The sequence below is a fragment of the Berghia stephanieae genome, chromosome 11 (genome assembly GCF_034508935.2).
Source record: "Berghia stephanieae isolate SIO BIC M18660-M18661 chromosome 11, UCSD_Bste_1.3, whole genome shotgun sequence".
Classification (NCBI taxonomy): Eukaryota; Metazoa; Mollusca; class Gastropoda; order Nudibranchia; family Aeolidiidae; genus Berghia; species Berghia stephanieae.
Genome location: NC_088370.1, coordinates 17,108,670 through 17,121,169, shown reverse-complemented (window position 1 = coordinate 17,121,169; position 12,500 = coordinate 17,108,670). Strand labels below are relative to the sequence as shown.

Sequence of the window (12,500 nt, the reverse complement as noted above, 5' to 3'; positions counted from 1 at the left end):
GCGATATTACAATTTTTCGGACACAGACAACGCTGTTAACAGAAAGGTACTCATTTTACACCTGAGTACGGTGAGAGAATGTGATTAAAGAGCATTTTCCAAGGACTCAACTATGCGCCGAGCGCGAGGCTCGAACCCAGGACCTTCCCATCCGAAAGCGAGTGTCATACCACTCGACCACATAACCGCACTGTTCCCCGTAATCTTTGTTTAACCCCTCCTCTTTTCCCTCGTTTTCGTTTTCTTATGGAGATGACGAAATTAATTGTGTTGTTTCTTTTTTGTCTAGTACCAATACCTCCGATGTGTAGCAGTTCGTCCTTTTTGTAAACAATACGAACGCCGCCATCTTGCTTTTCCTTACCGACACATAGATTCGTCATTTATTTGTAGTTACTCACCGTCATACAGTCTTTAAACACTTATAAATAAACACACGTTACTAGAGGTTGGTATAATAAATGTACATAGAGTCTCAAAAAGAATGTTTCACATCGTTAATTGTAGAAATATTGAAAAACAAAACGAAAAATTAAACAGAGCTGTAGCCAAGAGTCGCCATTATCGACAGATGGAGTCAATTTAAATAGAAATAGATAAATAAACAAGTATATAATTTTTTAAATTCCCTTTATTTACCCCCAAGGGGAAATTTGTCTTTAGAGTCTATTCCAATGGAAGACTGGAATAACTCAGGCGTTAGCCGCAGTGCATCGCCAAAAAGTAAGCTAGGGCAAGGTGACTTGCTCACGGCGACACATTGAGGCGGGTAGTCGAACTCCGTACCGTTCGGGAAAGAAGCAAAGACCCTATCGCTGAGCCACGTTGCCCCAGAGCTTTTTATTGTTTGTGATCTTGTGAGAATAAGTAGGAGTGAAATATCTGTTCAATGGTATAGTTATCATATAATGTTATAACAAGTGTAACTAAAAGACAAATTGCCATATTTGTGGGCAATAAAGATCTATCATTATTATTATTATTATTATTATTATTATTATTATTATTATTATCATTATTATTATTATTATCATTATTATTATTATTATTATTATTATTATTATTATTATTATTTTGTTATTATTATTAATATTATTATTATTATTATTATTATTATTATTATTATTATTACTATTATTATTATTATTATTATTATTATTATTATTATTATTATTATTATAAGAAATATTGACTCATTCTTTGCTTCTGATGCTTCAATGCAGAATCACATATAACAAAAACCTGCCCATCTTGCCTTTATCACTTAAGAAATATTGGTAAGACCATCGGGGAGGCCAAGAAATAGTTGGCGACGAAGTGCGGTGGAAGAATGAAGGAGAGGTGGGTACACATGGAAGTAGCTAGGTGGAAAAGACAGCCCAAGTATAAAACTTGAGCTTTTATATAGCGCAATATCCACTAAACGTGCTCAAAAGGGTCCAGATCAACAGCAACATGTAACACTGTTAGGCGATATTAAAGGGACAACGCTGTTAACGACCAGTTACTCATTTTACACATGAGTACGGTGAGAGAATGTGAATAAAGAGCTTTTTCCAAGGAGTCAACTGTGCGCCGAGTGAGCGAGGCTCGAACACCAGGGCAGTCCGATACGAAAGCGAGTGTCATACTACAAGACCACATAGAAGAAGAGTTGAATGGTGAATCATCATTGATAGCCTTTGCTCCTACTTGGCATTGAGGTTGAGGGTTTAAGTCCAAAAAAGACCACATTTTGTATTTGTTTGCTTTAAGGGTTTTACGGCGTTTACGACGAGTTTAGGTTTACATCAGCGCCAGTAAAAAGACGAAATTAGAATAGTCAAAATATTCTAGATTTACAATCAAAGCACGCAAGAAAGAGTAAGACAAAGGGGAATTGGTTCAAATAGGGAATAGACGAAGCATACCGTCAATGTACGTAGTTTGAGATCACATTAAAGTCTCATCCAGACACTAGCAATGATCCCATTAAGAGGAATTCATTCAAATGTTCTTTTAAAAAAAACAGTACATAACAGAGACATGATACACAAGGGAAAAATATATCACCTGCCAAAACTATAACTACACATTCGACTGTTACTTCCCATCCAAGGACTCCGGCCAGGATCAGCAAAACTAAGTAATCTCATCCCAAGACAAAGAGAGAAAGCAATTGGAAAACTGGTATAGGGGTGGGTATAGAAGACATAGCAAGTACCTCCTGCCCACTATGGGAGATCGTGTATTTCCATATTACTGTAATTACCAATTTATATTTCACTATCAGATTCATTCCGACGTAATACCTCGTTTAAAGTAAAGTAAAAAGGAAAAGTAGTCCTTCAGAGCCATTGGGCCCATGGAACCGGAGTTTATCCCGGTTTCTATAGCGTGAAAAAGACAATAGCAATTGCTTGCTATCGTTTGGGTAGGACGCTAGACCATCGCAAAGTACTTTCCACCAGATCTAACAGACCCAACTACCCAATCACTGCTGGGTAGACGGGGGTGTGGTTCAGAAAAAAAATCTCGATTTGCACCCGGGATCGATCTCGGTGCCTTTGCGTGTGAAGCAAGTGCTCTACCAACTGAGCTATCGGGTCCCCAATACCGTTTAAAGACAGGTAAATAGTTTGGTAGAGTACTCGTAACGTTTAGTTAATCGTCACACTGGTGCCCTTCGGTTTGTGTACAGAGTGTCCTAAAGTGAGTAACTCATTACATATGTTTTGTTTTTTTTTTTCTTTTTAAAAATAATAATAAATAAATAAATAAATAAATAATTTATTGGCATTTGTAACTTGCTATTGACCGAATGCACAGCTAAAGATAACATCTAGGTTGAGATAATTAAATTTGAAGATTGAAAGCAGTCTTGTGCTATGGTAACGACCTGAGCGAACCAGAAGCAGAGACAGGCAGAATAAAACCTACATTGACTGTCTGCTAGATGACACAGGAATGGACAACACCCGGGAGCTGCGTACGCTTATGGGGGACAGGACAGAATGGCGAAGACTTGTGGCTCATGTTGGGCGCCCCAAGGGGCGGCCTAAGTAAGTAAGTAAGTAATTTGACGAAACTGACCCCATCTACTTCTTCTTCTTCTAGGTTCCATGCCTGGTCCAGGCTTCGGATACTGCATGAATTATCTCTCTCCATTCCTCCCTGTCTCTTGCCTTTTCAAACAGCTCCTGGATTGTTAGGCTGGTGAAGCCCTTCAGTTGGTCTATGAGTGTTTTTCTTTGTCTCCCCCGGGCGCGTTTACCAGGTATTTTTCCACAACTTGCCAGGTATTCATTCTTATCTTTCCTTACTATGTGTCCGAAAAAGGATAGTTGTCGATCCACTATTAAGGGCATTAGTTTCCTTTGTTGGTATGTTTGTTTTAGCACTTCTTCGTTCGTTTTGTGTGCAGTATACGATATTCTCTGCATCCTTCTCAAGCACCACATTTCAAAAGCTTCAATGTTCTTTTGTGTTTCTGCATTTGTAGTCCAGCTTTCGCATCCGTATAACAAGATTGGCCACACGTAGCACTTCAAGACTCGGAATCTAATCCCGAACGACATCTGTTTGTTTTTCAAAATGTTTCCCAGGTCCATGAAGGCCTGTTTGGCTTGAGTTATTCTTGCTCGTATGTCTCGGTTACATCTTCCATCTGTTGTCACTATTGAACCTAGGTATTTAAAACTTTCTACGTTGGTAAGTTGCTCGCCGTGAATCGTTATATTGCAGGTGTTGTTGTTTTCGGGGTTTTTCTGTATTACCATGCATTCCGTTTTGGTGATATTCACTTCCATTCCCTTGGCTTCACTATCTACTACCACTTTGTCAACAATCTTTTGAAGTTGGATTTCTGATATGGCAGTCTAAAAACAATGACAAAGGACCGAGGGACGTAGACAATGCTATTGTAACACATACAGATTGGATGTTTTTGGACAACCCACAACATGATGTCATTACCCATCCCGACGTGTACATGTATGCAGGGTCTGACATCCGAACCCACTTATGGGCCTAGTTTAGCATTGTTGTAATGGACAATATTTTGCGCCATTTTCTTTTAGATTTCCACTACAACAATGAGCCCATAAAGAATTGGGTTATCAGACCTGAAAATAAGTGCACGTCGATCCACCACCTCCCCCACTGTATAATTCCTCGTCGTGGCATTATCAGATATGAGATTTAAACAAAATTGAGCTTTTATATAGCGCAATATTCACTAAACGTACTCAAAGCGCTTTACAAAGGGGTCCCTGGTAACAGCAAAATTTAACGTGTAGGACGGGACAGTCATGGTCTCAAGTGAGTAAAGAGCTACTCGACTATGCATAAAGATATATGTAGAATGAGGCCCCAGAATTTACTAGTTACTATAAATGAAAAATAATTAACGATTTGTTTACAATGAAATAAAAATAATGATGAAATTTAATTAAAAGAGATAAACAGTGATCGTGGCAGTTACAAATAGAGATATGAATATTTTACGTAACTTATGATAATATGTCAGGTTCGTAAGTTTACGTTTCCAGGCAGTTGATGGGCTTGGATGATCTATTCCTCTGATAACAGGATCGGACTCGTAAAATTCCACTTCCAGGCAATTGGTAATGGGTTAATATGTAGTCCTTTGACAGCGGGCTTGGGTTTGATCCTTGAAGATTATACAATCAAAGTTAAAAGCTCCGGCGTCTTAATGGTGTAGACATAATATCTACAAAGTCCCAAAAGATAAAAATCTTCCAGTATATATATAGGAATAGAGCGACTGGCCGTCCGGCATAGATTGTGGAGAGAAAGTGAGTGTAGAATGTTAGACCTATCAGCTTTTATAATAAATGGCTACGTGACAGAATGTACAACGAAAAGTATTCACTAATTAGAAATTAATTCGAGGGAAGGCTATAAAAGGAAAGACGATCTAATATTAGAAGGTAAAGTTTATCTAAGCCTACCGAAATATAACTGGAGTGAGATGAATTCAGTTCTTAATAAAATAAAATTTAATAAGATAATTGTGAACAACCTTTACTGTGACACCCCCACCCACGTTTAAAATATACTCTTTAACCATTATGGGAAAGATAGATTTTACAAACGGAAGTAAATTTACTATCATGATACTCTAGCATTAATCCATTGTTATGATTTGTGCTACAATTAAATTATTTATTAACTAGACATGGAAATGTTTGTATTAACGTAGGTATATGAATGGGTGACAATAACAATGAAATATTGTGATTACAAATCATTGTGATGAACAACATGATGGCAATGTGATTACAAATCATTGTGATAAACAATATGATGGCAATGTGATTACAAATCATTGTGATAAACAATAGTGATGGCAATGAAGCATGATTTAAGTCGATGATATGAAGGTAATTAACTGAATGAAATGAATGAAAATGTAAATGGAATATTGACATTTCAATTATTAATCATAAATGAGTGAAAATTCATAACAATAATAGATAAAGAGAAGATTTCCCAAATCATGAATGGGTATGGTATATATATCCAAACAATACTCAATGTTACATTAAGTTGGGTCATCATGTTTACAAATAAAATTATCGAAATTGTGCGTTCTGATTTGGCATAATTTGCGAGGTAACTAACAGTATGCATGGGAGGTTAAGTTATACCCTTCTCACGTGTTTACACTAATCGAGAAAGTAGGTCGGGTGAATATTTTCACAGCCTGGTATGTGAGAGATACTGAAAGTGTAATTTTGCAAAAATAGACTCCACCTTAGTACTCTACTATTATTCATTTTGTTATTTCTTATGTACGTGAGTGGTTTATGGTCCGTTTCGACCACAAACTCTTTTAGCAGTAGATATCTGCTGAATGTCTTTAAAGCAAAGACGATGGCCAGTCCTTCACGCTCTATTACAGAGTATCGTGATTCTCTGTCCAATAATTTTCTGCTTGCATATAAGCAAGGCATTAGAGTTCCCTCATGTTCCTGTAATAGTACACCTGCGATGCCCTTATCAGACGCGTCAGTTCTTACAACAAATTCTTTTGATATGTCGGGTAATTTAAGAATTGGTTCTGAACAGAGTAATGCCTTTAATTGGTTAAAGCTATTCTGACACGCTTCTGTCCAAACAATTTTGTTCGGTGACCCATTCTTTGTCAGATTTGTTAGCGGTGTCGCGATGTGCGCGAAGTTGTAAATGTATTTCCTGTAAAAATTTAGGAGCCCAAGTACTTTGCGTACTTCTTTTTTTGTCTTAGGTGGTTGCAATTGTGCGATTTTTGTTTGTTTTTCTGTCTCGGGTGTCTGTGTTCCATGACCAACGGTATGATCAATCCTGCATTTGAAGCTTCGATATTAGTAAACATAGGTTGCGACACTGTGTCTCTATCAAAATATCTTTTTAGCATATTTGCATGGAATGTCTTTGTTGTGTTGTTAATTTTAATCTCGTAATTAACATTAGATTTTACTGCTGTTATTTTGAATGGTCCTTTCCATGTAGCTAAAAGTTTACTCGTGTCATCGGGTAAGAGTATTAGTACTTTGTCACTAATCTCAAATTTTCTTGATTTGCTTTTGCGATCAGAGTATTCCTTGTATATCTCTGCTTTTTTAGTGACGGATTCCTGTGCTAGCTTACACGTGTCCTCTATTCTGTCTTTCAGATTTCTTACATATTCGTAAGCAAACATAATTTCGTTATTGTCCTCCTCATTCCCTTTACAAATGTCGGCTACTATATTGATCGGGCCGCGAGGTGATCGTCCATACATCAACTCAAATGGGGAGTAGCCTGTAGATTCTTGGGGTATTTCTCTATATGCAAATAGGATTGCTGGTAAGTATCTGTCCCAATCGTCTGGTTTTTCTGCTGACACTTTTCTTAACATATTCTTTAGAGTGCCATTAAATCTTTCACAAAGACCATTTGCTTGGGGGTGGTAGGGGGTTGTGAATGAGTGTTGGATTCCCATGAGTTTCATGGTTTCATGCATCATATGTGATGTAAATTGGGGTCCATTGTCCGACAGTATCTCATTTGGTATGCCTATTCTAGTAAAAATTGTCATCAATGCTTCAGCTATGTGATCCGATGTAGTTGATTTCAATGCTATCGCTTCTGGCCACTTGGTTGCGTAATCGACTAATGTTAGTATGTGTGTATGGTTTCTATCTGATTTTGTTAAAGGGCCTATAATGTCAATTGCAACTTTTTGAAAAACTTTTTCAATAACTGGGGTTGTCTCTAATGGCAATCTCGGTATTCTGCCTTTTGCGACTCTTTTTTGGCATGTGTCACACGATTTCACATATTCTCGGACGTCTTTAGTAATTCCAGGCCATGTGAAATTCTCGGATATTCTCTTCAATGTGGAAGAGCTCCCAAGATGTCCAGAAGTTATTGAATCGTGCGCTATTCCAAGGATTTTGTTTCTGTAAATACTCGGCGTGACCAGTTGTTTAGCTATTTTGTTTCTTTTCCTATGTAACCTGAACAGAATATCTTTTTCAATGATGTATTCAACTTTTGATTTCGTCCCTTTGTTTGCGATATTGAAATATGATGTTAAAGTCGGGTCCTTTTTCTGTTCTTCAATGAACGTGTTCCTGTCAAATTGTTGTGGTTCTAGAGAAATAGTCATTGGCTTCTCTGTTGTCTTAGTCATCTTTCTTGTTTCTGCTAGACAAGCTGTTTCTTGGGTTAATGACCATTCTTTTACATCTGTTGGGTTGTCTTTAAGACCTTTTATATTGCCAACAATAACATCAGCGACGGGGTTGGGAAGTATACAGCATTCCACAATTCCTGTATAGTATGGGGTTTCTATGTACACGTTAGCTGTTTCAAAGGTTTCGACTGTGCCACTGAATGTGATGCATTGTACCGTTTTTCCAGTTTTGTCTTCGTCATTGATCAAAGATGCTTTTATTCCTACTGTACTGCATCCTGTGTCTCTCAATATTTTGCAATCAGTTCCATTAGCTTTGCCTTCACAAAAAATAGCGATCCTGATTTGTGAGTTTGTGTTAAAAGTGACATACCTTTCACGCAATACACATTTATATTTTCTCCTGACATTACTCGTGTCTGATTGTTTACACTTGTTTGGAGCGATGCATTTGCAGTTTCTTTTGGATATCCCACGATTTTGTAACATTTGTCTGCTGTGTGGCCTTTCATTCCACAATATTGACATTTAATTATAGGTTTGTTGGTTTTCTTATACTCAGTATTATTGTCAGTGCTATTTCTTGTTTTGTTTTGATAGGATCGGCTATGGTCTCTATTGAACTGTTTGTTCCATGGTTTGTTACTATGATCATCTTGTTTCACTTGCGTGTTCCGAGTGATTGATCGCCTCGTTCTATTTGAGTACTGAACTTTAGGTGTACATGGACTCTGAGCAGCGGCAGCGTAGTATGGTTCCTTCAATGTTCTGCTAAGGGGTGTCAATGGATGTGCGCTGTTAAAGTTTTCTGCGTAGATTTTTAATTTGTCCAAGTTTTCTGGCTTTCTCTCTTTAAAGAATGCGACTAAATCTGGGTTGCAAGCTTGATAGATTCGATTCTTCAGCGTGAGATAGTAAAGGCCTGCAAAGTCGTCTTGTTTTACGTTTGCCAACTCAAGCCACCGATTTAGAAATTGATTAATTCGGTTCACGAATGTATTAAAGTCTTCTCCACTTTCCGGTTTTGCAGTGTGAAACCTTTCCTGGTAACCATCTTCCGTTAATCTAAATCTTTTTAGTAGAGCGTCTTTAATTTTTCCATAGTCATCTGCATCTTCAGTTGTTAAGGTATAGAAAACTTTTAGCGGTTCTCCAGATAAGCAGTTAATCAAGGCTGTGGCCCATTTGCTTTCTGGCCAACGATAACCTTTAGCCTGAACTTCGAATCGGTGTAAGAAGGATTCTAGGCAGTCTGAGCGTTCATTGTATGTTGGCATGCGTGGAAGTTTCACGAAAAATTCATCACTATTATTATGTTTTCTTTCATGACCGGTTTTTGTTTTTTCAATTTCCAGCATCATGTGGGTCCTTTTGGTTTCTTCTTCTGCTAAAGCTATTTGTCTTTTTAGTTCCCTTTCTTGGACTCTTTCTTCTCGTTCTTCTCTACGTATTCTTTCTTCATTTTCTTCTCTACGAATTCTTTCTTCATTTTCTTCTCTACGAATTCTTTCTTCATGTTCTTTTTCTTCTTTTACTTTCTCTTCGCACCATGAAAATATTCTTTCCTGGGGTATTTCTAAGTCCTTTGCGAGACTTAAGTATCTTTTATATGCTTCCATGTTGCAATAAATTAGTTACGATATTTTATATATATTATATTGACAGGATACTGTTACTGACTGTTTTATTTATTTACACTTACTGGAATGAACTGTTCTATTTTTAGAAATCTCTCTCTCTTATTTCAACTTATTATGTATGTTGAATTTGATGCCTTTTATCGTTATATCTTATAAAGCAATGTGTCAATACAATGCGTAGTTATTATGACTTGAGTCAATAACAATGTGTCAATCGCGTGTACTCTAAACTATGTTACTACGAAAAATGTATCACCGATGTGTGTGACTCGTCGTTAGTTTGTGTACAATTATTCGCAATGACGCTAATATACTAGAGTGTGATAACAATAATAGGATGCCAAAATAATCCCAAGTTATCTATCACTAAATATAACACGACGGCTAGTAGACTCCTTTTATTATTATTTAGTTTTTAAAGACTCACTTTTCAGAACATAATATATAAGTGGTTTTCGGTAACAGTAATATGCCAAAAATGCATTTAAAACAAATCACTATGCAAAACAAATCACGATGTCTATAGTTACTATGTGATGCCCAACTCATGTAAAAGAGAATAATGAAGGATATATTTACCAACTCAGTTCGTGGCTGGGACCTCTCTCTTGTTCAATGGTTGTTCAACAATTGTAATTAGGCATTGAAGAGTGTTTAACAGTGATGTCTGAAATACAAAACAATAAAATATCGTAAGATTTACAATAGTTACAAAATGTGTTCACAACACTGAGTGATTGGATGATAGGTGAATGAATCGTTATGGAATGTAAACATATTGAAAACAATTCATGAATGAGGCAAAAAACAAAATGAAATGAGTGATATAATAACAAAGTGGACAAGGAATGAATGAATGAATGAAAAACTGAGTGAATAGATGAATGAATGAATGGATAATGTATGAATGAAAGAATGAAGGGAGGAATTAATGTATGAATGATTGGATAAATGAGTGAATAAACGAATGAATGGATGAATGAATGAATGAATAAATAAATGAATGAACAATGAATGAATGAATAAATAAATGAATGAACAATGAATGAATGAATAATTTATAAATGAATAAATGAATGAAGGAATGAATCAATAAAATGCTATTTAACTTGAATGAAAGAATGAATGGATAAATTGCTATTCCATTTAAATGAAGAAATGAAAAAGAAAAAAAAATTAATCCTGTAAATAGGGAGTTCAATTAAAATATGATCAAGTGGGGCAATTAAGAGTTTTACAATTTAAACTTTAAAGTTAGATGAAATAGATATATGTAACTAAATAAATTCAATTCTTTATATGTGTCCCCTCCAAAATGTCATGGTCTCAAGTGAGTAAAGAGCTACTCGACTATGCATAAAGATATATGTAGAATGAGGCCCCAGAATTTACTAGTTACTATAAATGAAAAACAATTAACGATTTGTTTACAATGAAATAAAAATAATGATGAAATTTAATTAAAAGAGATAAACAGTGATCGTGGCAGTTACAAATAGAGATATGAATATTTTACGTAACTTATGATAATATGTCAGGTTCGTAAGTTTACGTTTCCAGGCAGTTGATGGGCTTGGATGATCTATTCCTCTGATAACAGGATCGGACTCGTAAAATTCCACTTCCAGGCAATTGGTAATGGGTTAATATGTAGTCCTTTGACAGCGGGCTTGGGTTTGATCCTTGAAGATTATACAATCAAAGTTAAAAGCTCCGGCGTCTTAATGGTGTAGACATAATATCTACAAAGTCCCAAAAGATAAAAATCTTCCAGTATATATATAGGAATAGAGCGACTGGCCGTCCGGCATAGATTGTGGAGAGAAAGTGAGTGTAGAATGTGAGACCTATCAGCTTTTATAATAAATGGCTACGTGACAGAATGTACAACGAAAAGTATTCACTAATTAGAAATTAATTCGAGGGAAGGCTATAAAAGGAAAGACGATCTAATATTAGAAGGTAAAGTTTATCTAAGCCTACCGAAATATAACTGGAGTGAGATGAATTCAGTTCTTAATAAAATAAAATTTAATAAGATAATTGTGAACAACCTTTACTGTGACCGGGACATGATGCCTGTTAGGCGATATTACAATTTTTTCGGACAGAGACAACGCTGGTAACGTCCAGGTTCTCATTTTATACCTTGAGTACGGTGAGAGAATATGAATAAAGAGCCTTCTCCAAGGACTCAACTATGCGCCGAGTGAGGCTCGAACCCAGTACCTTCCGATCCGAAAGCGAGTGTCATACCACAAGACCACATATCCGCATATACTCTCTCTTAATTGTTCATGTCCCTGCTGTAGGGCGAGATAAAGGGATTGAGACACTTACCGGCCTAGTGTTGTCGGCAACCCACAAGTTCCTGTCATTGAATCCTCTGTGTCCAATGTTGCTTCCCATAGCTCCGTTCTCAGAGATGAGGTACCAGCGGTGATAAAACCCGGAATTGAGCGGCTGGGAAAACAGAAAACACAGATAATTTATGCGATGCAATAAGGCAAAACAAACATCCACCTGTCGGATATAACGTACAACGCACAAAATTGTATGCAACCTTGAACGTTTATAGTCTGATTCATCGAATTTAGACAATAACAAAGAGCTGAGTGGTGTCGAATTCGTTCCATCTACCAAAGGGGAATTGGTTCAAATAGGAAACAGATGTAGATTCCAAGAGCACACTTTCAAAATTCTTAGTTTGAGATCACCTTAAAGTCTCATCCATACACAAAGCACAGGTCCCCACTAAGAGGAACACACTCAAATGGTTACAGATCATATATAATACGTAAACAAAACTTATACAGTGCATGCATAACAGAGAGGTGATTAACAAGGGGAAAAAACATCATCTCGAAAACTCACTATACATTTGACTGTTTCCCTCTCAGCCAGGGTATCTGGCCAGGAACAAGAAAAACCAAGAAATTTAATTCCAAGACAAAGACAGAAAGCATGTTGGAAAACAAATACGGGGGGTAGTAGACACCGTAAGTGCCTCCCTGCCCACTATGGGAGGTCAGGAACTCCACCTAGGAATTCAATAATTCAATAATAACAACTAATACAAGTTAAATTAAGACACCATTAATCAAACTTACAGACACAGACGCACGCACACACACATTCACACACACACACACACACACACACACACACACACACACACACACACAAATCAAGACCTT

At 36.8% G+C, this 12,500-nt stretch overlaps 1 protein-coding gene across 1 annotated transcript in view; it reads right to left on the bottom strand.

Annotated features, from left to right (window-relative positions):
- The window catches only part of LOC144956351 (uncharacterized), a 29,916-nt gene that overhangs the window by 13,552 nt on the left and 3,864 nt on the right, over nucleotides 1–12,500 (bottom strand). The window contains exon 4 of the mRNA XM_078886848.1: nucleotides 11,644–11,766. Coding sequence (XP_078742974.1) covers nucleotides 11,644–11,766 — 123 coding nt within the window. The remainder of the gene's footprint in view (nucleotides 1–11,643; nucleotides 11,767–12,500) is intronic.